The 26,095-nt window shown below is 35.7% G+C and overlaps 1 protein-coding gene across 6 annotated transcripts in view; it reads left to right on the top strand.

Moving 5' to 3' along the window:
* VPS13A (vacuolar protein sorting 13 homolog A) overlaps positions 1 to 26,095 on the top strand; it is a 266,768-nt gene that overhangs the window by 15,710 nt on the left and 224,963 nt on the right. For 4 of the 6 annotated variants that reach the window (XR_007146267.1, XM_047829766.1, XM_047829767.1 and 1 more), the window contains exons 4-10: positions 2,058 to 2,153; positions 2,422 to 2,523; positions 14,890 to 14,999; positions 15,672 to 15,731; positions 17,648 to 17,707; positions 17,883 to 17,963; positions 21,700 to 21,757. Coding sequence is in view for 4 of the 6 variants with exons in the window: in XM_047829766.1 (XP_047685722.1) it covers positions 2,058 to 2,153; positions 2,422 to 2,523; positions 14,890 to 14,999; positions 15,672 to 15,731; positions 17,648 to 17,707; positions 17,883 to 17,963; positions 21,700 to 21,757 (567 nt within the window). In the remaining 2 variants the exon portion in view is untranslated. Of the gene's footprint in view, positions 1 to 2,057; positions 2,154 to 2,421; positions 2,524 to 14,889; positions 15,000 to 15,671; positions 15,732 to 17,647; positions 17,708 to 17,882; positions 17,964 to 21,699; positions 21,758 to 26,095 lie in introns of those variants that run through there. The other 2 variants (XM_047829772.1, XM_047829769.1) reach the window with 2 other exon arrangements.

The raw sequence follows: 26,095 nt of genomic DNA, 5'->3' as shown, positions 1-26,095 counted from the left end.
TCTCTAATATTATTATTTTATTTTTTTCTACTAGACAATAAGTTTCTTAGTGTTTATTCTCACCACTTGGTACGATACCTGGCATATAGTAGGGACACAATTTGTTGAGTGAAGGAAGTACCCATTTCCAAATGAGTGTACGGCATTATAATCAGTTTTAAAGGAACGTATTTTCCCCTTGCTATTACTGGGTGTTGTTAATCTTATTGATCCTTCAGAGTTTGCTGCATTTAGCATGTGGAATTGCATATATAGTAAATATAAATATATGGCTATTTTGAAAACAGTTGTATTTATGTGGAAGATTTTTGGAATTGTCTTTGTTTTATATTTTTGTGTATTACAAATTTTCTAGAAATCTGTACTTTTAGAAATGAGAATTTCTGGTAATGAGAGGAAAAGGTTTTTTTTTTTAAGATTTAATGGTGAAAGTGCTACATTATTAACTTTGTGTCTATTTCTTTGATTATTAATGCTATTTTGTCACTGTTGTCTGTTCTTTTATTTACTTTTTTGGATTATTAATATATGTGATACATGTGTGTTAGCAGTCTGATACATTTATAAATTGTATCAGATTTGTCGGAATTGTTATTTTTTCTAATGGGTTTATTTCATTCTGGTTATATTTTGGATGGTACACAAATTTGAAATGGTCACTGTCTCCTCTGATTTTTTTTTTAATGTTTATTCAGTTTTGAGAGAATGTGGGTGGGAGAGGGGCAGACAGAGAGGGGGACAGAGGATCTGTAGCAGGCTCTGCACTGACTGCACCAAGCCCGCTGTGGGGCTTGAACTCAGGAACTGTGAGATCATGACCTAAGCTGAAGTGGGACACTCAACCGGCTTAGTTACCCGGGTGACCCAGTCTTCTCTGATTTAAAACTTAGGAAGTCATCCCTGTTTTAGAAATCAGTTTATTTCTTTTTTCCCTGGATTGATGTTGTAATATGAAATCTTTTTCTCAGTTTGGGGTTTTTTTTAAATGTTTCATTTTATTTATTCATTTATGTTTAAAGTTTATTTTTTGAGAGAGAGAGTGAGCAAGCAGGGGAGGAGCAGAGAGACAGGGAGAGAGGGAATCATGAGTAGCCTCCACGAGGTCATTGTGGAGCTGGAGGGGGGACTGCAGCTCAAAATCTGTGAGAGATCATGACCTGAGCCGAAACCAAGAGTCAGATCCTTAACTGACTGAGCCACCCAGGTGTCCTAGTTTGGGTTTTTGTGTTTTTTTTAAACATGGAATTTTGGCCTTATGTAATGAGATAAATCTATGTAGATTTTTTTCCCCTTCTCCAGTTACCAGTTAATGCAGCCATCGTGTTATTAATTTTTCCCTTCCCAATCATGGCAACTATTTCTAAATCAATAGACTCCTGCTTTCTAAAATATTTAAAGTATTTTAAAACAATTAGGGAAACTTTTTAAATACACAAGACTAGAATCAGTATAATGAATACCTTACATCATATTTTTTAGTTTAATATCCCTAGTGTTTTAAGGATATTTTGCTATTGGATTATAGTAAAACATTTTGAATGTTTGAATAGTTTGAATAATTTTCTAATCTTGTTCACAGTCTTTGATTATTATCATAGAAATCTGTGCGCACATACGCTTAGGGTGATAATCATACATATTGTATATATATCATCTATATATATGAAAAATACATCTTCAATTTTATAATCTACCTTTTGACAGTATACTATGAATACTTATAGTGATTTGGAGTAAGAATTGGGGAAATCAGAGTTCCGATAATCAAGGATTGTTGGTTAATGGCAGAAGAGTATTGTTATGTTTGAGGCAGATTGCCATAAATAGAAACTTGTAAATTTTTAGAATAGCATTTAGATTTTCCAACAGTACTAATACACATAATTTCAGATGATCACAACAAAGGCGTATTGTTTTGGGTTGTAAAATAGCTTTCTGTGAAGTGACTCAGCTTGTTGTCTTGCCATCTCTTCTAATGCCTGACAGAAAATAGACTGGCAGCAAATGCAGGCTGAATGAATAATATTTTTTGTCCTTTTTAAAAAAAATTCACATAGGTAATCTTAATCTTACAATTCCATGGAAAAACCTGTATACTCAACCAGTTGAAGCTGTCCTGGAAGACATTTATTTACTCATAGTGCCTTCTTCTCGTAAGTCAAATTTTAAACATTATAACTTCAAGCACTTTTATTTGTGGATGGAAAAATCTTTATATCTCATAATGATATTCAAAATACTTTTGGTAAATATTTTCAGATATTTTTATGTTTGAATTAGCATTTGGGAATTCAAATTAAATTGGTTTTTACTCTAGACTTTTGCAGACTTTGTATTAGTGATTATTTTTCAAGGGTATGTTTTGGAATGAGTATACTTAAACTTAAGATAATTAACTATTCTTTTCTGTGCTTCCTGTAGAAATAAAATACGATCCTGTAAAAGAAGAAAAACAACTCTTGGAGGCAAAGCAATATGAACTTAAGCGAATAGAAGAAGCAAAACAAAAAGTAGCTGATCAAGGTAAAGGAAACAGTAAATAGGAATGGTAATAAGAAAAGGAGAGAAGACCTAAATATTTATCACATGGGAATATTATTTTTCTCTGGAGGCATTGAAATTATTTAACAAATATGAGATAATCTTATTACATGGGGAATTTTAATGTGGTTTGTCTATTTTTATGATGATTATAAAATTTTTACTTAAACTTACTGTTTGACAAATAATACACATAGCTTATAAGGCTAAGGTTAGTTTTTAGCTATAATAATTAATTTCATCAAGTATATTTTCTTAGTTTTGTAGCTTTTTAATTTTTAAAATTGTTATTAAAACATTTTTTTAATGTTTACTTATTTTTGAGAGAGAGAGAGAGACAGAGGGAGAGAGTGGGAAAGGGACAGAGCAAGAGGGAAACACAGAATCTGAAGCAGGTTCTGGGCTCTGAGCTGTCAGCACAGAGCCCAACGTGGGGCTCGAACTCAAAAACTGTGAGATCATGACCTCAGCCAAAGTCCAGTGCTTAACTGACTGAGCCAGCCAGGTGCCCACAAATTTTTATTTTGTAAAATGTTTATTTTTGAGAAAGAGAGTCAGAGAGGGGGAGAGAGAATCAAAGAGGGGGAGAGACAGAGGACCCAAAACAGTCTGTGTGCTGTCAGCACAGAACCTGATGCAGGGCTTGAACTCATGAACTGCAGGATCATGACCTGAGCTGAAGTCAGATGCTTAACTGACTAAGCCACCCAGCCACCCTAGTTTTCTAGCTTTTTTTTTTTTTTTTCCTAAATTCCCCTTATATCAGTTCTTAATCTTTTAGAGATACTTAGTTGTTTGATATAATTATGTTTTCCCAAATCTTTTTGGTTATCCTCTGGCTTCATATCCTTTCCTATTCAGCGTAAACCAAATAGTTCATTATTTCAACCCTTTCTTTTCTCAGTGGAAGAGCTGTCTCACAGAAATCGAATTCCTTTCCACTTGTGTGGTGGTGACTTTTGTATTTTTTGTATTCTGTTCTGTCTAGTAAAACTTTCTCCTTAGCCTATAAATACATTGTACCTGGTCTTATCTTCAAACACAAAATGATCTTCCTAACCTGGTTATCATTTGTCTTCTGTTCCTCTTTTGTTTAATAGCCAAGCATCTTAAAAATGTATGTATACTTACACCACTATCCTTGCCTTGCATTTATTTAGTTATTTATTCATTTTTTTTTTGATAAAAAATAAAACCCACTAGTAAACATTTTACCTTTTGACAAAGAGGTAAAAACGTTAAAGGAGATTTAATGCAAATTCTGGTGACACTTCTTGTAATAATATTTTCATACCCTGTGTAGTTGTTTATCTCTGTCCCCAGTCTTTTTTTATTCAAATATTTTTTTTATTATAGCACACATGTAACAAAGTTTACCATCTTAACCATTTTTAAGTGTACAGTTCGCTGGTATTAAATACATTTAGAATGTTGTACAACTCTTACTACCATCCATTTCATATCTCTTTTCTTCTTGTAAAATTGAAACTTTATAGCCATTAAACGACAATCCACCCATTCCACGCCCCTCAGTTAGAACCCCTGGCGACCACAACTGTACTTTCTTGTCTCTGAAATTTTGGCTACTCTGAGTACTTCATGTAAGTGGAATTATACAACGTGTCTTTTTCTAACTGGCTTATTTCACTTCACAGATTCTTCAAGATCTGTCCATGTTGTAGCCCGTGTCACAATTTCCCTTTTAAGGCTAAATAGTATTCCATTTTTTGTATATACCACACTTGCCTTGCCCATTCACCCATCTACGGACACTTGGGTCGTTTCTGTGCTTTAGCTGTCGTGAATAAAGCTGCTCTGAACATGGGAGCACAAGTATTCCTTTGAGACATTGTTTTCAATTCTTTCGGGTATATACACACAAGTGCAGTTGCTGGATCATAGGTAATTGTACTGTATTTTTGACTTGTTGAGGAATCACCATACTGTTTTCAACAGGGACTTGTACCATTCTGCATTTTCACCAACAATGCCCAAAGGTTTTGATTCCTTCACATCCTTGCCAACGCTTGTTTTATCTTTTCTTCATGGTAGCATCCTAATGGGGATGAAGTGGTATCTCATGTAGTTTTGATTTGCATTTCCCTGAAGATTAGTATTTTAGTGTCTTTTCATGTGCTTATTGGCCATTTGTATATCTTCTTTGGAGAAATGTCTATTTGAGTCTTCTGCCCATCTTTTAGTTGGGTTGTCTTTGGTTGTTGTTTGGTGCTACGAGTTCTTTATATATTCTCCATGTTAATCTTTCACTAAATACACGATTTGCAAATTTTCTCCCATTCTTTGTGTAACCATTCTGTTGATAGTGTCTTAATGCAAAAAATGTTTAAATTCCCACGAAGCCCATTTTGTCATCTTTTGTTGCTTGTGCCTTGGTGTGATATGCAAGAAATCATTGCAAAATCATCACCAAATCCAGTGTCATGCAGCTTTTGTCCTGTGTTTTCCTCTAAGAGTTTTATAGTTTTAGGTCTTAAATTTAAATCCATTTTGAATTAGTTTTTTTATATGTTCTTCAATAAGCAAGGTCTGACTTCATTCTCTTGTTCATTCTCTTCATATCCCGTTTTCCCAACGTTGTTTATTAAAACTATTGTCCATTCCTGATTGAGTAGTCTTGGTCCCTTATCAAAAATCATTTGACCGTGTATGCAAGGGTTTATTCTGAGTGCTGTATTCTGTTTTATTCGTCTGTCTTTATGGCAGTACCACACTGTTTTGATTACTGTAGTTGTGTTGTAAATTTTGAAATCTGGAAGTATAAGTCTTTCACCTTTTGTTCTTCCTTTTCAAGACTGGTTTTCCTCTGTGGGAGTCCCTTGAGTTTCCTTATGAATTTAAGGAGCATTTTTCTGTTTCTGCGAAAAGTATAATTGGGATTGCTTTGAATCGGTAGATTGCTTTTGGGCAGCATTGACATGCTAATAGTGGTTCCCAATCCATAAACTTGGGTATGTTTCCATTTATGTCTTTTAAAATATCTTTTTAAAAGTGTACAAGTCTTTCACCTCCTTGGTTATGTTAATCCCTAAGTTATTCTTTCTGATGCTATTGTAAAAGGAATTGTTTCTGTAATTTCCTGCTCAAATTCTTCATTGTTAGGGATTAGAGATATGCAATTGATTTTTTGTGTGTGTGTGTGTTGACTTTGTACCCTGCTACTTTGCTGAGTTAGTTTCAATAGTTGTTTTGTGAGGTATTTAGAGTTTTCTTCATATAAGATCATATTATCTGTGAACAGAGATTTTACTTCATTTTTTGATTTGGATGACTTTTGTTTCTTGCCTGAATACTCTGGCTAGACCTTCTAGTAGTATGTTGAATAACAGTGACAAAACTGGACATTTTTGCTGTCTTTCTGATTTTCAAGGAAAAGCTTTCAGCCTTCCATTAAGTATGGTGTTTGCTGTGGGCTTTTTGTATATGAATTTTATTATGTTAGGTAGTTTCCTTCTAGTCCTAGTTTTTTGATTGTTGTTATTAAAAAAGGATTTTGAGTTTTGTTAAATGGTTTTTCTTCATCAATTGAGATGATCATATATATTTATTTGGTAAATGTTTGATTTATTTGGTAATTTTTAGCAAATTTATTTGGTAAGTTGACCTATATATCTACCCATCTTTCCATTCCAGCAATAAATTCTATTGAGTCATGCTATATAATTTTTTATAACACTTTTTTTTTTAATGTTTATTCATTTTTTTTTTTTTTTCTTGGAGAGAGAGAGAGTGAGTGGGAGAGGGAGACACAGAATCTGAAGCAGGTTCCAGGCACTGAGCTGTCAGCACAGAGCCCCACGTGGGGCTTGAACTCACAGACCGTGAGATCACGCCCTAGCCGAAGACGGAAGCTTAACCGACTGAGCCACCCAGGCGCCCCTTGAATTTTTTTAATGTGTTCTTGAATTTTGTTTGTTGGCATTTCATTATTTGCATCAGTATTTATTAGGAATATTGATCTGTAGTTTTCTTGCAGTATCGTTGTATGGTTTTGGTAGCAGATTAATACCTCATACATTGAGTTTGGAAGTATTCCCTTTAATTTGTTTTTGAAAAGTTTGAAGAGGATTGATGTTTTAAGTGTTTGGTAGTATTCACCAAAGAAGCAATCAGTTCCACGGCTTTTGTTAGGGGAGTTTTGATCACTGATTCAATCTTTTTACTAGTTTTATATGTGTGTGTATATATATATTTTATATATACATATATATTATATATATGTATTTTATATATATGGGTGTATATATAATGTATCTATTCAAATTTTCTATCTCTGTAATTTTGTCTTGGTACGTATTGTGGTTCTAGGAATTTGTCCATTTCATTTGGTTAATCCAGTTCGTTAGGATACAGTTATTCACATAATGTGTATAATCCTTGTTTCTGTAAAATCTTTAGTAATACACCTACTCTCATTTGTAATTTTGGTAATTTGAGCCTTACTCTTTTTATCTTGGTCCATTCAGCTATTTTTCAATTTTGTTGACCTTTTCAAAAAACCCAACTTTTGGTTTCATTTGATTTTTTTTTTTCAAGTTGGTCTTCTATTCTTCAGTTTATCTCTACTTGAATCTTTATTTTTTCTTTCCTTCTGTTAGCTGTGGATATAGTTTGTCCATTATTTTCATATTGTTTAAGTTATAAAGTTAGGTTCTTCTGAGGTCTTTTTGTTTTTTTCTTACAGCTATAAATTTCCATTTTAATACTTTTTTGCTGTGTCCCATAAATTTTGGTATGCTGTGTTTTTGTTTTCATATATCTAAGTGTTTTCTAATTTCCCTTATGACTTGTTCTGTGATCCATTGGTGGTTTAACAGCATTTTGTTTAACTTCCACAAATACATGAGTTTTTAAATTTTCCTTCCATTTTCTTATTTTTTTAAACGTTTGCTAATTTTTGAGTGAGAGCACGTGAGTTAGGGAGAAGCAGAGAGAGGGAGACAGAGGATCTGAAGCAGGCTCTGCACTCACAGCAGAGAGCCACTGCTGAGCTCTCTGAGGAACCCCAACTTCTGTGTTTTATTTCTGACATTATTCTGATATGGTCAAAGATGGCACTTTGCATGATGCCTATATTTTTAAATCTAGTTAGACTTAATTTGTGTCCTAATATGCGTTCTGTCATGGAAAATGTCTTAGATGGACCAGAGAACAGTGGGTCTTGTGTTTTAATCCATTCAGTTTGTGTCTTTTGAGTAGATTGTTTAATCCATATCCATATATATACATACATATGTACGTATATGTGTGTATATGTACAAATATAAATATGAACTAATATTGGTATATTATATACCATATACTGGTATATGGTATATATATATATAATATTGGTATATTATATACCATATTATATACCATATAGTTACAAAATATATGGTATATATTATATACCATATATTTTAATGGTTTATCTTTGAGAGAGCAAGAGCATGTACACGAGCAGGGGAGGGGCGGAGAGAAAGAGAGGGAGAGCAAGAATCCCAAGCATGTCCTGAGCTGCCATTGCAAAGCCTGATGCGGGGCTCAAACTCACAAACCCATAAGGTCAGGACTTGAACTGAAACCAAGAGTTGGATGCTTAACTGACTGAGCCGCCCAGGCACCCCAGATCCATATACTTTTAGAATAATTACTGATAACTTAACAGACGTACTTCTGTCCTTTTGCCATTTGTTTTCTGTGTGCTTTATTTGTCACTCATTTACTGCGTTATTCTCTGAGTTTGGTTGACTTTGTATAATGAAATGTTTAAATTTTTATTTCGGGGCGCCTGGGTGGCTCAGTCGGTTAAGTGGCCAACTTCAGCTCAGGTCATGATCTCACAGCCCGTGAGTTCGAGCCCCGCGTCGGGCTCTGTGCTGACAGCTCAGAGCCTGGAGCCTGTTTTGGATTCTGTGTCTCCCTCTCTCTGACCCTCCCCTGTTCGTGCTCTGTCTCTCTCTGTCTCAAAAATAAATGTTAAAAAAAATTTAAATTCTTATTTCATTCATCTCGTGCATATTCTGTAGGTATTTTCTCTACGGATACCCTGAGAATTACATTTTTGACATCCTTAAGTTAGAACACTTTAAGTTATACTAGCTTAACCTCAGTAACATACAGAAACTATACTCTTTCACATCTCCCTCCTCACTTTTTTAAATTGCTGTTGTCACAGAATTGCATCTTTATATATTGTTGCCGAAAACAAACTATTTTGAATAGATTAGCATCTTAAATAATTAGAAAACAACAGGCTGAGTTACAAAGCAAAGTTACCATAATACTAGCATTTAGACTAAGAAGTTTTTTTTATAAGTACATTGGTCTCTCAAATCATGTAGAATGCAAAAAGTAGAGTTACAAACCACTGTTATGGTAACGATAATTGATAATTGCAGATGTGTTATCTTTTGTTGGGATCATTGTTGTTTCATGCAGTATCTCTGGTTATTGTGTAGGGAAGGTCTGGTGACAGTCTTACTCAGCTTTTATTTATCTTGGAATGTCTTTATTTCTCCCTCACTCTTAAAGGGCATTTTTGCTGGATATAGAATTCTTGGTTGAAAGATTTTTTTTTCTTAGCACTTTGAGCAGTTTGGTCCATTGCCTTTCTGCCTTTTTTCTGATGAAAAATCTATTGATAAAATTATTAACGATCCCTTCCATGTGATGAGCACCTTCTCTCTTGATGTTTTCAAGATTCTCTTTTTATCTTTGGTCTTTGAACGTTTGCTTATAATTTGTATCCTTGGGTCTCTTTGAGTTCTTCCTTGGAGTTCTTTGAGTTCCCTGGGTGAATATAATCATGTCTTTCTTTAAATGTGGCCAGTTTGCGGCTAGTATTTCTCATTTTTTAGTTTTTATTTTTTTGAGATTTTTCATTCTTTAGTCCTCTAAACACCAAGTGTGGGGCTCGAATTTACAACCCTAGATAAAGAGTTGCACACTCTACTGACTAAGCCACATGGGAGTCCCTCAGCCAGTATGTCTTCAGATATTCTCTCTGACCCTTTCTCTGTCTTTTTTCCGTCTGGGACTCCCACAGTGCATGTGTTGGTCCACTTGGTGTCCCCTGGGTGTCTGTTAGGCTCTGTTCACTTCAATTTATTTCTTTCTGTTCCTCAAATTTAATAATTTGTTGTTGTTCTGTCTTCAGGTTTGTCTATTGCAGTCTCCCTTTGAATCTCTATGATGAATTTTTCCTTTTAGTTATGGTACTTTTCTGCTTCTGAATTTTTTTTTAAATTTTTTTTCTTTATAGATATTTCTATTTTTTTCATTCATTATTTTCTTGATGTTCTCCACATCTTCCTTTAGATCTTTGAGCATCTATGTGACAGTTGTTTTAAAGTCTGTCTAGTGGGGCACCTGAGTGGCTCAGTTGCTTCTGGACTTTGGCTCAGGTCATGATCTCATGGTTTGTGAGTTCAGTGCCCATGTCCAGCTCCACACTGATGGTGCAGAGCCTGCTTGGGATTCTCTATCCTTCTTTTCTCTGCCCCTCCCCACTTTCACTCTCTCAAAATAAGTAAACTAAAAAAAAAAAAAAAGTAGGTCTGTCATCGTATCTTCTTCAGGAATAGTTTTTGTTAACTTATTTTTTGTCTGTTAAACGGGCCATATCTTCCTGCTTCTTTGTATCGTTGGTGATTCTTTTTAAAATCTAGATATTTGGATATAATAATGTGATATCTGTGGAAATGAGATTCACCCCCATTCCCATTGTTTTCTTTTTTCTTTTTTTTTTAAAGCTTTTTTTTCTTTTTCATTATTGTAGGCTACCCCTAGTCCAAGGATCAGTCTGAGGTATAAATGTAAGGTATTCTCAGGACTTTGCTGAGCCCAAGCCTATGCCTTTCCCTGAACATGTGTGGTCACATTCTTATTTTCCCTGCATATGGAGTTGGTTTTGAATGTCCTAGTCTGTAATGTTTTGCTCACAAATGGGGAGAAGAGGACAATGAAGGGGGACAAAAACAAAAAAGGTTGCGAGTCCTTTAAAAGCCCTGGATGTCACTTTGGCTGGAGAGGGAGGGGCTTGCAACAGTTGAAAAAGGTGCAGTGACCACAACCACCCTTCTCTGTGATCAGGAGCAGCAACCAGCCATTAGAGCACAAATCTCCAAATATTTGGAGGATGGGTTCTTTCTTCCCACCTTGGTTCCTGCAAGTGTTGCAAGGTGCTTCAGGAATGTGTGCACGGCTGGCTGCAGTAGGCCTGAGAATAGGTAGGGGCCCGGGTGAGCTGCTGCTATGGTAAAGAGCTAAAGTGGATGTGAATGAAGTGCAGTTTACATTCAAGCCTTCTCTGCAAGTTGCAAGTTGCAAGCCTTCAGTAGATTCTGGAGTTCCAGAATCTTTACATTAGGCACATTTTGCCTATTGAGTTATCTAGCTAGGAAGACAGATTCTTGGTGTTTTCTACTCTGCCATTTTCCTCTTCTCCAATTCTTTCTTTACTAAGTCTCCTAGGCTTTTGCCTTTTAAAAATTATTTTCATCTTCTCAAAATAATACATATACATAGATTTAAAAGTTAGTAAGTAATATTAGTACCACAATTTAGAAATTCTGTCTCCTGGCTCAGCCCCTAAACCTGCTCCATATAGATCTGCTTTTAAGTTTTTTGGGTTTTGTTTGATGTTTTTATTTACTTTTGAGAGTGTGAGTGGAGGAGGGGCAGAGAGGGGGACAGAGGACCCCACGTGGGCTCTGCACTGACAGCAGTGCTCCTGACGTGGGGCTCGAACTCACCAACTGTGAGATCTTACCTGAGCTGAAGTTGGATGCTCAACTGACTGAGCCACTCAGGAGCCCCTACTTTTAAGTTTTAAAGTGTTTTTGTGGTTACTTCCATGCTACTATATAAGATGATCACATCCCTATTACTTGATTCATTATGCTTATACATCATTTATATAGAGAGGCTTCCTTTTATGGACTGTAAGGTTGACCCATTTTTCTGTCTTTCTAGTATAATTGCATGTTTGGTTAAATCAGTATTCATTGTTTATGTTATTATGGCTATATATAAATGTTTACTACTGAGCCAAATAGTATATATGCTCTGATTACATATGTTTTTTGGTGCAACTTTATTATTTTCTTGGCAATAGTAGGTGGATGTAGGGTGATTATTATATAGAAGTTTTTCTTAACGTGTCTGGTTTCAATGTGATGGATCTCCCTGTATCTGTAAGTACATGGTTTTAGAGTCTGCAGTCTGTTGCATGTATTTTCTTCAGAAGAAATTCTTGCTTCTCACTAGGATGGGAAAAGGATAGTTGTATGGCTGTGTGGACTAAGGGAGGGAGGATACCTGGAAGTCTAACTACTAATTACACCAGACTTAAGCCAATCCTTGTATTATCATCCTCTCCCTGCCATTTATGTTCTCTGAGGACTCCAGTTCCTGAATCTTCCCAGGATTCTGGCTTTTGACTCATCTTTATTATTGGCCTCTCCATTTATTATAGGTATTTAGAAGAATTTCTTCATCTCTGCTAAGTAGGTTAAGGCCATCTGCATTCTAGTTTCCAGACTACTGAAGGTATATCTTACCTGTTTTTTTCCTGTACTCTTTCTTGACCTTGGGGATTTATCCATTTTTCCCCTTTTGCATTAATGAGGTCTTACTGAGAAGTAGAAAAATGGATAACAGTCCACCATGTTTAATCAGAAGTCCTTATTTTTACATTGGTCTAAAATTAGAAACGTTTATGCTTAAAATTCATTAGTGATAGCTTATTGTTATCAGGTAGAAGTTTAAACTCTTCAGCGTGATATGTAAAAGTTCATATGATTTGAATCCTATTTACCTCTTCAGCCTTATTACTGACCCCATCCCTTTCTCTTCTCTTCTTTTGTTCTAAACATACTGACCTATTTATAGTTTATTGAGTGTATCAATTTCTCTGAATATATCTCACTTTTACTCTATCTAACATATAATTGTGAGTTACCAGCATTGAAATGATAGTTGAGGTGTATGGTGTGGATGAGATTCCCTGAAACAGCAGTAGAGGAGAGGAGAAGTCGTCCTAGGACTGAGCCTTAAGGAAATGTAACCTTTAATGATGGTGTAAAAGAGGAACACAGAAAAAAAAATCAAGAAAGAGTGATGAGGGGCACCTGGGTCGCTCAGTCGGTGGAGCGTCTGACTTGGCACAGGTCATGATCTAACGATTTATGAGTTCGAGCCCCACATTGGGCTCTCTGCTGTGAGTGCAGAGCCTTCTTTGGATCCTCTGTCTCTCTCTCTCTCTCAAAAAAATGAACACCAAAAAAATAATAAAAAAAAGAGTCATCAGATAAGTAGAAAGAAATTTGGAGATTATGATTTCATGGGAAAAGTGTGTTTAAGGAAGCAAAGAATTTATCAGATCCTAACGAGGTATTAGGTAAATTAAAGAAATAATCATTTTATTTACGTCATGCATGTCATGGGTCATTGAGTGATGATTACGGAAAAGGAACTTCTGTTTCTTCCAAAGTTGGAGACAAGGTCATCTAACAGTAAAGAGAGCAATGGAAGGATTGTTAGACCTTTGAGGAGAATCAGAAAGAATTTGACTTAGTTGTTCCAGAGCATGTGAACAAGTTGAGTGGAGAAATGTAGTAAGTGGCTGTTGGGATGAAGTTGGTGATAGTTAATTTATAGTAATTTCAGTCCTGTTGTGGTTTTTCTCTGGTGCTCAACTGGCAAGGTTAAGCATGTTGATATAAAAAGTAGAAAGTTGGTTTTATTCAGGGTTGGAGCTTTATTGACAGAGGAAAATGAGCAAAAAGGAATAAAAGGGTTGAAAATGTTGGTGAAATAAGACATTATGGAATCTGTGTTGGTTAAGGGATTCAGAAGGAAATACTGGGTAGGGAAAGAAAGATTTAAGCATTTAATTGAATGACTGAATAGGTTTATAAAGGATTTTATTAGGATGTGGTGTCGTATTCAAAGATTAAAATGCTCTTTCTTCAAAGAGCTTTTATTTTGTTTACTTATTCTAAAGTCTTTTTATATTTAATATATTTACTTACCCGCTATTCACTGACACTTGGATTTGATGTAAATTTATCTTCATCAGCCTGTCCTCCTTGGCCAGTTGAATTAGTAGTGGGTCATGAGAGGAAAAAACAGATACTCTGTATGTACAGTGAGACAGGACTACACATAGAAAATGAGATAGTTTTCATTGTCATTTTCAAATGGAGAAAAAAGGGACAGTAACCTGTGGTTATCAAATGCATATTAAAAAAGGACTTAGTGGTGTGCTGGGTGGGTGACTCAGTCGTTTAAGTGACCGACTCTTGATTCTGGCTCAGGTCATGATCTCACGGTTCATGAGTTCAAGCCCTATGTCAGGCTCTGCAGCTGGTATCACAGAGCCTGCTTGGGTTGGGATTCTGTCCTCTTCTCTTCTCTTCTCTTCTCTCTCTCTCTCTCTCTCTCTCTCTCTCTCTCTCTCTCCCCCCCCCCCTACTTGCACCATCTCTCTCTCAAAATAAATAAATTAAAAATGGAAGAAATTAGGAGTTTCAATACTTTTTTTTTTTTTAAATTTTTTTTTTTAACGTTTATTTATTTTTGGGACAGAGAGAGACAGAGCATGAATGGGGGAGGGGCAGAGAGAGGGAGACACAGAATTGGAAACAGGCTCCAGGCTCTGAGCCATCAGCCCAGAGCCTGACGCGGGGCTCGAACTCACGGACCGCAAGATCGTGACCTGGCTGAAGCCGGACGCTTAACCGACTGCGCCACCCAGGCGCCCCAATACTTTGTTTTTTCTATTCCCCTGGAAAGTTTTGAAACTGGAGATAGTTAATATCTTTTTTAGAAAATGAAACAAATGATGCATTTCCTTAATTCTTCCTTGAAAGAAGAAAGGATTGCCTGTCTTCCTGTTCTGGATTCATCAGGAGAAGAAGCATATTCAAGTATTTCATACATCAAACCACAGACAGTTTGTAATAGTATCACTAATTTTAAGGGCAATTCCTTGTTACTGTTTCTGGCTTTTCTAATTTAGGCCTATTAGAATTCTTACCAAATAATCTTCATTGTTTTCCAGGTCTTTATGGACCCAGGTATAGTTGTAAAATTTAATGGCAGGAAGTTCTAAATAGTTGGCTTTAGTTTCATTGAAAAAGTAGGTTTTGAAACTATTTGTATTTGGTTGCCTTTGAGTCTTTGGTGTGGAAGACTTTGGGAAAGGATGCTCTTAGTGTTCTGTTTATAAAGACAGATTTTTTTCTTTAACATGGTGATGTTTATGTTACCTCCATATGTGGATGGATATTTATAGAGTGTATTTTTCATTCGAGTTAAAAAAAAAAGTATTTGCTATTGTAGAAAAACATCAGGTGGAGAAACCGGACACTTTCACAGAAAAATTAATTACTCAGATCATAAAAAATCTTCAAGTGAAAATTTCCAACATCCATATTCGTTATGAAGATGATGTAAGTATTTTAATAGGTGAAACTTATTTTTATGTTTTCATATATATACTTTATGGTTTGTTGACACCTGCTCTGTTGTGGCCAGCCTATTGAATGCCGGGAAGTGGAGGGACACAGATCTGAAGGTGACCTGATCTTTCTGTTTTGTAATCATAGTTTCAATTTGCAGTGTTTAATGCCTTGATTACACTTTGCTAAAATGTTCAAAAATCAGATAATGAAGGAAAATGTCTTCCTCTATTGCAGTCACCTTGGGTAGTTGGGCATTATGTAGTTGGCGAGTCACGTATTTTTAGAATACTTTATATTTGCCTCTTGGAAGTTATACTGGTCTAGGAATCAGTAGAGGTAGATTTAGATTGTTTATCTCAGATCCTATGTCTCTAAAATGCATAATTATTGGCTTCTCACAGTACTATTGTGAGGTCAGTTTTTTGATAAACTGGTTTTTTATACATTGAAAAATACAAAGATTTATTATCGTGCAACACTAATACATTGATACTTAAAATTTTAATTAATATTGGGAAAAACACAGGAATAAAGGTTGTTCTAAAAAGTAGTAAAATGTTTTTGAGTATTTGAAAAAGAATGTTTTCCAGAAAATGAACTTTTTCTGTAATTTTGTTTAACCACTAAAAATCTGAGTAAAATTTGCTCTTTTCTCTTTAGATCACAAATCGAGACAATCCATTGTCATTTGGTATTTCCCTTCAAAATCTCAGCATGCAGGTACTTTGTTTAAAAAGCAGTTTAACCATATTGTGCAGTTCATCAAGCTATTAGTGTTCTTGTATGCTAGCATCAAAAATAGGTGTCTATGTAGAATTGGTACAGAAAGTGCATAAGGTAGATTGGAATTCAGGGTAGGTAGTTTAGCATTTCAAAAAATGTTTGATCAAATTTAGTTTAAAATATGAAGGCCTATTATTTTCAGAATATATTTGATATTTTTTCCTTAAAAAATCCATTTCTTAAATACAAAATGAAAGTAATGTTTATTTCAGAAACCGATAAATCTTGAAAAACAAAGAAATCACTCATTTTCTTACCACCATTATTAATATGGTGGCAAACTTGGTTCCTGATTTTTCAAATTGAGGAATTTTTAAAGTATGGGAGCAAATAGAGGATTATGAAACATTGTTGCATCAATGTTGTGGACAGTTGAGGAATCGGTCATTTGGTTTATATTTTGAATACTTTTAAAGAATAAACTGTTAGGAATAAAGTTTAAAACCCTTCTGTTTCCTACTCTTACCCTTCTCCCAGAGATAAACATCCTAAATTTTTAAACTTTGGTATAATATGTCAATTAGAAATGTATAATACCGGTAGGTTTTTAAAAGTTTACATAAATACTTTATATGATTTTTCTACAAATTTTCATTTTCTCTTCACAGTGTTAATATTTACTTGTGTTGCTACATGTAATTCAATTCAGTTTAATTGCTCTGTAGTATTTCATTACATGCTTTATATTCGTTGAGTTTTTGTGTACAATTTCTTCTTAAAACATGGACCTACTACAAGCAAAAAAAAGAAAAGCCAAATTAAAAGTTATTCACTAAAGTTGGGTGGGATAAACTGTCAAATGCTGCTGTTAGTTTGAAAAATAAGGATGAGAATTACATTGGGTATGGCAACATGTGGGTCATGGGTAACTGTGACAGAGCGGTTTTGACCATCCCCTTTGGGAGACCTTAGAAACTGGTCCCCTAGTGCAGACCTGTTTAGTTAGAAACTCAGCTGGGGGCCCAGCAATCTAGGGTTTAGAAAGCCCTCCAGGTGATTTTGATACACACTGAAGTTTGAAAGTCACTGTTGTCATCTGTTCAGTTCTCTACCAGAAAATGAAAACCATCTTTGTAGAATAAGCATCTAAACACTTGATTGCCCTCAGTGGCTTCTCATTGCTATTAGAATAAAGTCAATAGTGTTGTTTTAAAATCGTTTTAATCTATTTTAATCTGACCCCTGGTAACATCTGGTTTCATCTCTTTTGTTTGCTTTATGTTCTCTGGCAATACTGGGCTTCTTCAATTCCCTGAACATGTTGTATATTTGCATGTTTTCCTACTCTGAATCATATTGCCTACTAACCTTAAAATCAATAATTTCTAAATTTTTTTTAATGTTTATTTTTGAATGAGAGTGGGAGTGGGGGTGGGGGGCAGGGAGGGGGGCAGAGAGAATTGGAGACACAGAATCCCAATCCCTGTGAGCTGTCAGCACAGAGCCTGACATAGGACTCAAACCCACGAACTGTGAGATCATGACCTGAGCTGAAGTCGGGTGCTGAACTGACTGAGCCACCCAGGCACCCCTTAAAATCAGTAATTTCTATCCATATATCATGTATTAGTCATCACTTTCTCCATTACCCGCTGAGTTTGAGGCTCCTACATTATTCTGAGAACTGTGTATTTAACCTCTGTGGTGGCACTTACCTGTTTGTAATTGCCTGTTGACTTGTTTGCTTTTTCAGTCACCACTGAGCTCTTTGAAAACAGAGACTTTGTTGTGGTTAATATCCTTTCACTGAAGGTTTTCAAGGACATTTTCATGGGAAATTGGTCAAGGGCATGTTGATAACAATTTATCAGCCATTTCATGTGTTATGACACTTTCACTGTTTTTATTTTCAGACAACTGATCAATTCTGGATTCCATGTTTACATGATGAAACTGAGAAACTCTTTCGTAAGGTAAAATAAATATCCTGTCAACCCGTAGACTTGATAAAGACTTTTATTAAGGATTCGTGTGAGTTTTTACTTGCTTAACTTGATTATATGATTCAGTGATTTGAGACTTCTGAAAATAGAGTATGTTTATCATTTAAAGAAAATGAGATGTGTAATAAACTTGATTTATTTTCAGTTAATCCGATTGGATAACCTTTTTGCCTATTGGAATGTGAAGTCTCAGTTGTTTTACCTTAATGATTATGATGAGTCATTGGTAAGTAAATCTTTTTGGGATATGTGTATATGCTTTTGTTAGTATATTTTGCATTTGGTTTTATTCATCGTCATTTATTAACATACTGTAGTTTGTGGTCTTTTTTCCTAGACAAAATCCATTAGCAGCATTTACAGAAATATGTGAATATATATGTGCCTGTACACAAATGTGTATAGACCCATTTTTTTGTATAATTGACGATTTTGTATAGTTGACAATTATATTTACATATATATACATAATTTCATGTGTGCACGGTAATGGTTCAGCATTTGTATATAACGTGAAATGATTACAATAAGTCTAACATCCATTACCATACATAGTTAATCTCAAAACTTTTAATGAGTACTTTTAAGATTTACTCTCTCAGTAACTTTAAAATATGCAATATGAGGGACACCTGGGTGGCTCAGTCTGTTGAATGTTCGACTTTTAATTTTGGCTTAGGTCATGATCTCCCAATTTGTGGAATCAAGCCCTGTGTCGGACTCAGCACTGAGCATGGAGCCTACTTGGGATTCTTTCTCTCCCTCCCTCTCTCTGTCTCTCTCTGTCTCTCTGTCCTTCCCCCACTATTGTTTGCTCACTATCTCAAAATAACTTTAAAAAAATGTACAATATGATATTACTAACGATAGTTGCCATATTGTACATTACATACATCCTCATAACTGACTTCTTTTATAACAAGAAATTCTTACCTTTTGATTCTGTTTACACATTATGCATATTTCCCACTCTGACAACCACCAATCTGTTCTCTGTACCCATGAGTATGAGCTTGGCTTTTTTTTTCATTTTTATTTTTAATTTTTATTAAGCATTCTACATGTAAGGTCATAGGGTATATGTCTCTCTGACTTATTTCACTTAGCATAAGGCCTCAAGGTTCATCCATGTTGCAGATGGTAAGATTTCCTTCATTTTAATGGCTGAATGATACTCCACTGTGTATTTATACTATATTTTCTTTATCCATTCATCTATCAATAGACATGTAGGTCTTTTCCATATTTTAGCTATTGGAATTAATGCAGTGAACATGGAGGTGCACATATCTTTTCTAGCTCATGTTTTTCTTTTCTTTGGATAAATGTTCAGCAGTGGAATTGTTGGATCATATGGTAGTTCTCCTTTTAATTTTTTGAAGACCCTCCATACTCTTTTCTATAGGGGTTGCATCTATTGATATTTCTACCCACAGTGCGTAAGAGTTCAATTTTCTCCACATCCTTGCCAACACGTGTTATTTCTTGTTTTTTTGATAATAACTGTTTTAGGGTACCTGGGTGCCTCTGCCAGTTAAGCATCCCCGTGTTGGGCTCCATGCTGGGCATGGAGCCTACTTTGGAAAAAAGTTAATAACCATTCTAACAGGTGTTAGTTGCTTTTGATTTGCATTCCCCTGATGATAAGTGGTGTTGAGTACCTTTTCATGTATCTGTTGGCCATCTGTCCGGAAAATGTCTTTTCCAATCCTCTGCCCATTTTTTAATTGGATTATTTCTCTGAAATTGGGTTGTAGGAGTTCTTCATATATTTTGCATATTGACCACTCATCTGATAAATGATTTGCATGTATCTTCTCCTCTTCAGTAGGTTGCCTGTTCATTATATTGATGGCTTCCTTTGCTTTGTAGAATCTTTTTAGTTTGATGTGTTCAACTTACTTTTGTTTGTTTTTTCTTTTTTTTAAATTAAAAAAAATTTTTTTAAGTTTACATCCAAATTAGTTAGCATATAGTGCAACAATGATCTCAGTAGTAGATTCCTTAATGCCCCTTACCCATTTAGCCCCCCCCCCGCCCACAACCCCTCCAGTAACCCTCAGTTTGTTCTCCATATTTGAGTCTCTCCCTGTTTTTCTATTATGTTTGTTTCCCTTCCCTTATGTTCATCTGTTTTGTCTCATAAAGTGCTCATATGAGTGAAGTCATATGACTTTTGTCTTTCTCTGACTAATTTCACTTAGCATAATACCCTCTAGCTCCCTCCATGTAGTTGGAAATGGCAAGATTTCATTCTTTTTGATTGCCGAGTAATTGTATGTTGTATATATATACTATGTATGTGTGTGTGTGTGTGTATATATATATATATATATATATATATACACACATACATATATACATACACTATAAACATTGGGGTGCATGTGTCCCTTTGAAACAGCACACCTGTATCCCGGGGATAAATGCCTAGTTGTGCCATTGCTGGGTGGTAGGGTAGTTCTATTTTTAGTTTTCTGAGGAACCTCCATACTGTTTTCCAGAGTGGCTGCACCAGCTTGCATTCCCATCCACTTGTTTTTCTTTAGTTTTCTTTTGGTGTCAGGTCCAAAATGTCATCGGCAAGACCAGTGTCAAGGTACTTACTGCCTGTCTTTTCTTTCAGGATTTTTATGGCTTCAGGTCTTTAATCTATTTTGAGTTAATTTTGTGTATGGTCTAAGGTAGTGGTCCAGTTTCGTTTTCTTGCATGTGGCTGTCCAGTTTTCCAAACACCACATATTGAAGAGACTCTCCTTTCCCCACTGTACATTTTTGGCTTCTTTGTGGAAATTAATTGACCATACATATGCATGGATATATTTCTGGGCTCTTTATTCTATGCCATTAATCTGTGTGTCCGTTTTTATGCCAATACCATACTGTTTTGATTACTGTAGTTTTGAATAGAATTTGAAATCAAGGCTTGTGATATCTCCAGGTTCTTTCTCAAGATTACTTTGGTTTTTGAGGTCTGTTGTGGTTCCATACTTATATTAGGATCATTCTATTTCTGTGAATAATGCCATTGGAAATTTGACAGGGATTGCATTGAATTTGTAGATTGCTTTGGCTAGTATGGACTTTTTAACAATGTATCTTGAAATATGGAGCATGGAATATGGTCCCTTTTTTTGGTATCTTTAGTTTGTCTCTTCAGTGTCTTACAGTTTTTGGTGTACAAGTTTTTGGCTTCCTTGGTTTAATTTATTCCTATGTATTTTATTCCTTTTGATGTAATTGTAAATTGGATTGTTTTCTCAATTTCTTTTTCTGCTACTTCATTATTAGTGTGTAGAAATGCAGTAGATTTCTGTATGTTAATTTTGTATCCTACAATTTTACTGAATTAATTAGTTTTAACAGTTTTTGGTGGAGTCTGTAGGGTTTTCTATATAGAATGTTATATCATCTACAAACAGTGATAGTTTTACTTCTTCCTTTCAATTTGGGTGCCTTACATTCTTTTTCTTGCCTAATTGCTCTGGCTAGGACTTCTAATTCTGTGCTGAATAAAAGTGGCAAGAGTAGTGGGCATCTTTGTCTCGTTCCTAATGTTAGAGGAAAAGCTTTCAGGTTTCAACTATTGAGCATGATGTTAGCTGTGGGATTGTCATATATGGCCTTTCTTATGTTAAGGTGTATTTCCTTCATTCCCACTTTCTTAAGATTCTTTATCAAAAATGGATGTTGAATTTTGTCAAATTTTATATATGTGTCTGTACACAAATATATAAAAACACACATATATTCAAATAGTTCCTAGAACATTCTTTAATAGTAGTAGTTTAATGGGATATTGTCTAACCAGTTTAATATTTTCCATAGCTAAGTCCTCCTAAGTTTGAGTTTTTTATTTTTTAAATTGTTTTTCAACTTTTTTTTTTTTGCATATGGTAGGATTTTGTAGAATAAAGATCTGTTGGCATGAATATAAATAAAAGCAGTTTGTCTTTTAATAGGACAGCTTGAGGAATGGTATTGTCAATAAAAATATTGTTCCAGAAGGTTATGATTTTGGTAAGTACATTTTATAAAATAAGTACAATTAAAGTAATTGGTATAAATTTTAATGAACATTGTTAATGTCACTGTGACGTTTCATGTTAATTTTGTCATATAAGTCAAGGTATTTATAATACATATGCACAAATAAAACAGCTATCTGTTCAATGCCCTTCATTGTTGGGGAACTTTTTGCTATATTTCAAAACTATAGGAAAGAAAAATGTCCCGAGAGAGGATGTAATAAATGTGGTAAATCTCGAAGGACTATTCATAATAATTATAATGTTAAGACATTTTAAATGGCAAATACAGTTTAATAAGGCTAGCTGCCATAGTCTGTAGTGTAATCTTACTATTTTTAAAATGTGTATTTAAAACTTTTCTTCTCCATACTTGCATTTGGTTCCAAATTTTCTGAAATGAACATGTACTTTTCAGAAATGAGTAAAATTTCAAGTTGAAAGGAGTAGCATTTCCTGTACTCTGTAGGTACTCAGTAAATACTGATTGGTGAGTGGGTAACTATTGGCTTTGGTCGTCTGATGTCTTCAGTGATTCTTTGCTGTATTCTTCTACCTTCATGATTATACTTTATTAATTTCCTAAAGTTGAGTCTTGTTTTCACTCTTAAACTATCCATTTCATGGTTTTGGTTTTATTTTCTAGAGTATTTTCATCAAAGGAAACATTAGGAACAGATGCGATTTCTTGTCATGTGTATTGATGATTCTCCTGTCTGTCACTTAGGTTTGACTTATTCTCCTTTGCCCTGCTGTCATTTCCCGCTGCGATAGTCAGGACCTGATGAGAGAGAAACCACACAGTAATTTGAGCAGGGGAAGTTTAATATAAAAAATGACTGTAACAGGGGGTTGGAGTCACAAAGGATTCGCTAACAAGTAGAGAGAACTCTAAAGAAAAAAAGGCATAGTAGAAGGAACTGCCCCTACCCTAGGACTAAGATGGAGTGCCCAGAGAAGAGGGTCTGCCTGCCTCAGCATAGAGATCTATGTGACCAGGGCGCACCGATTGCCAGGAAAGTCTCTAAACTTGTTGGAAATTCACCCTCAGGAACTTTATGGATTCTCATAGAGATTTGTCCTGTGGGAGGCACTTCACTGGAGAACTGCATTAGGGTGCTGGGAGAATTTGCTGGCTGCTGCTAGTCGCCGTGCAGTTCAGGAGGCTGGTGCTGAAGAAGTCTGTCATAGTGTAGGAGCTGCTGTCATACCACAGGAGCGGGACGCTGAAGGAGCAGAATTCTGTAGGAGACATTTTGTGGGAGCTGGGTGGTGGAAAAACCATGGCAGTGCAGGAGTCTGTGGAATGAGCACATTAGAACCAGCAAACATAACTCCTCTTACAGTATCTCTCCGGCGCCCTCTACTGATAAAGATTAGTATTACGCTAGCTGGTAAAAAATATTTCAAGGGCCCAAGTCTAGTTTTTAGAATAGACAATGAAGGATGAATTCAGAGTTCACAGATAATAAATTGATAATTGGCATACCTGTTGGAGAGGGAAGGAGGACTGAAGGCTTTTTTTTTTATTTAATGGGAGAGTCAACAGCTTATTCATAGGTTGAGATGAGAATCATCTGTAGAACATGAATAAATGAAGCAAGATAGAGAAGGGATAATTTCTTTATTGATGTGGGTAAAAGGGGATAGGATCTCATGCACAAGTGGAGTGCTTTTCCACACAGAGAACATGATTAGTTCAATCGTAAGACAGATTTCAGGCGTGAGACACAAGTCCTGATACTGGGTGGGCAGTAGAGATGGTGATAGTTTATGGAATTTCTTTGATGAGCTCTTACTTCTTAATATGTGAGGTGTTGGGAGGTTTTTGGAGGGAGGAGAGGCTGTGAAATACCCACGTAGGTTAACGGGAGAGAGAATTGACTAGAACCGTGTTCTCAAAGTGCAGTTCAGACTAGCAGCATCAGTATTTCTTGGAAACCTGTTAGCAATGTAAATCCTAGGGCTCATCCCAGACAGACTGAATCGGAACCTCTGAGAGTGAACCTTGGCAATCTTTGTTTTAATAGGCTTTCTTGGTGATTTTGATTAATACCAAATTTTGAGAGCCACTGAGATAGGGTAGGGGTTGGGCAATTTTTTTTTTTTAAGGGCCATGTAGTAAATTAAGTATTTTTCAGTTTGAAGGCCATGTGTATACAGCCTCTGTCGCATATTTTTCTTTTTTCCTTTAAACAACCGTGTAAAAGTGTAACAATCATTCCTAGTTCACTGCTTGTGCAAAAACATGCTGTGGGTGTGGATTTGGCCTGTCCTTGACTAAACGTTGTATGATTTCTCAACAACATTGAGGAACTGTGGGATTTATGACATAGTGAGGCCGATCTGTGTGACTGTGTCATTTTTTTTTCCCTGATAAAGTTCAACTTCTGTGGTAGATTATAGGTGTAGAATACATGGTGAGGGGTTTTATCCAGAATTAGGGTTTTGCCTGATCACTGACAAAAGTGAGAAGGACAAAGGAATGAAGAGTGAATGCAGGGCAATGATTAACATAACCGATCATAGAATTTTAATAGGGTGGGGAGGGAACTGAGGACATGAGGCGGAGGTGAAGGACAGAGAAAGAATAGGATCAATGAGTGTTAGGTTCCACAGGACCTGGAGGTTTGGTATCAGAATACTAGAGAGGTACGTGGTGGCGGTAGGAGAGTTGGATGCTTGAGACTGAATTTATGGAGAGGGCGGGGCTATGGGCATGATGAGGTTTAGTGGATGAAGTAAGGGGTAGGAGTCCAAGGTTCTGAGCGGCTTTGGTTTTGGAAAGAGCATTTGTATATGGAAATCACTTGGAAATTAGAGTTGCCAGGAGCTAAAATCAGAGAGAGGTAGGAGAGATTGTAACCCAGGGATGGATAGAGATTGCAACCAGGGAGGGTATGGGAGTTGTGTAGTCTTCCATGTAACATGAGAAAGGTGGGGGAGAGGAATCATTTTAGTGGTTTATTGCTTTGTACGTATCCTTCCATTTATATATAAGTTTTTCTTATTTTTCACTGTGTGGTATTTTATTGTATGGATGTACCATGATGAATTTAACCGGTTTCCTATTGTGGAATATCTTCTTGTTTTATTCAAGTTCAACATATGTATATAATTGAGTATAATATGTTGAGTACATTTGAATGGTCAATGTGAAAACATTAAGTGCTGTGCCTTGGGGATGATTAAAATCAGAGGAATGTACTATGTTCTTACACAGATTAGCTGATAATTTAATAGTTGATCTCTCTATAGATGGAGCTACCACTGGCCTCCCTTTGCAAGAATATTGTTATCCTTTTTTGATACTAAATATAAAAGGTTTAGTTTAATCTGTCTTAGATTATGGGTCGAGCCAGGAAGGTTATCCTGGGTAAACTCTCACTCATCTTCTCAAATCTCCTTTTACAAGTCAAAAGGAGGCAGATGGATACATAGAAACTGACCAGAAATTCAAAAATTATAGTTCTGTAATAGAAGTCAGTGTTTAAATAAAATCTCTTTCCTCTTAGCATTTTGAATGTAATTCTTTTAAAACTGTATTTTTGTCAACATTTTTTACACTATTTTTGCCTTTTAGAGAGTGTTCCTGTCTTTAAGGGTTATGTTGGTGTTTTGAGGGGAATTTCAGTTAGTCTGTTTACTTAAAGAAGAAAATATAAATTATAGTTAGGAAAAAGATAAAAGAATCTTTTAATTGACAGTTCATCTAACCGAATTATAGCAGTGTGCAAACCTGGGAAAGTAGAAAGAGTATAAGAAATGAAAATCAATATTTTCAACTCCATCCCTTTAGTACTTAGAGACTCTTGAAATATAACTCAATTTAAATTTTTAAAATTTGCCTTTCTCTGTAAGGCTTATTTCACTTAGCATCACACTCTCCAGTTCCGTCCACGTGGCTGCAAAGGGCCATATTTCATTCTTTCTCATTGCCACATAGTACTCCATTGTGTATATAAACCACAATTTCTTTATCCATTCATCAGTTGATAGACATTTAGGCTCTTTCCATAATTTGGCTGTTGTTGAGAGTGCTGCTATAAACATTGGGGTACAAGTGCCCCTATGCATCAGTACTCCTGTATCCCTTGGGTAAATTTCTAGCAGTGCTACTGCTGGGTCATAGGGTACCATATGTTTTCACTCTTATGTGGATCCTGAGAAACTTAACAGGAACCCATGGGGGAGGGGAAGGAAAAAAAAAAGTTAGAGTGAGAGAGAGCCAAAGCATAAGAGACTCTTAAAAAATGAGAACAAACTGAGGGCTGAATGGGGGGTGGGAGGGAGGAGAGGGTGGGTGATGGGTATTGAAGAGGGCATCTTT

This window comes from Prionailurus viverrinus, chromosome D4 (assembly GCF_022837055.1).
Source record: "Prionailurus viverrinus isolate Anna chromosome D4, UM_Priviv_1.0, whole genome shotgun sequence".
NCBI lineage: Eukaryota > Metazoa > Chordata > Mammalia > Carnivora > Felidae > Prionailurus > Prionailurus viverrinus.
Note: the sequence above shows the minus strand (reverse complement) of the source record. Positions and strands in the feature narration are given on the sequence as shown.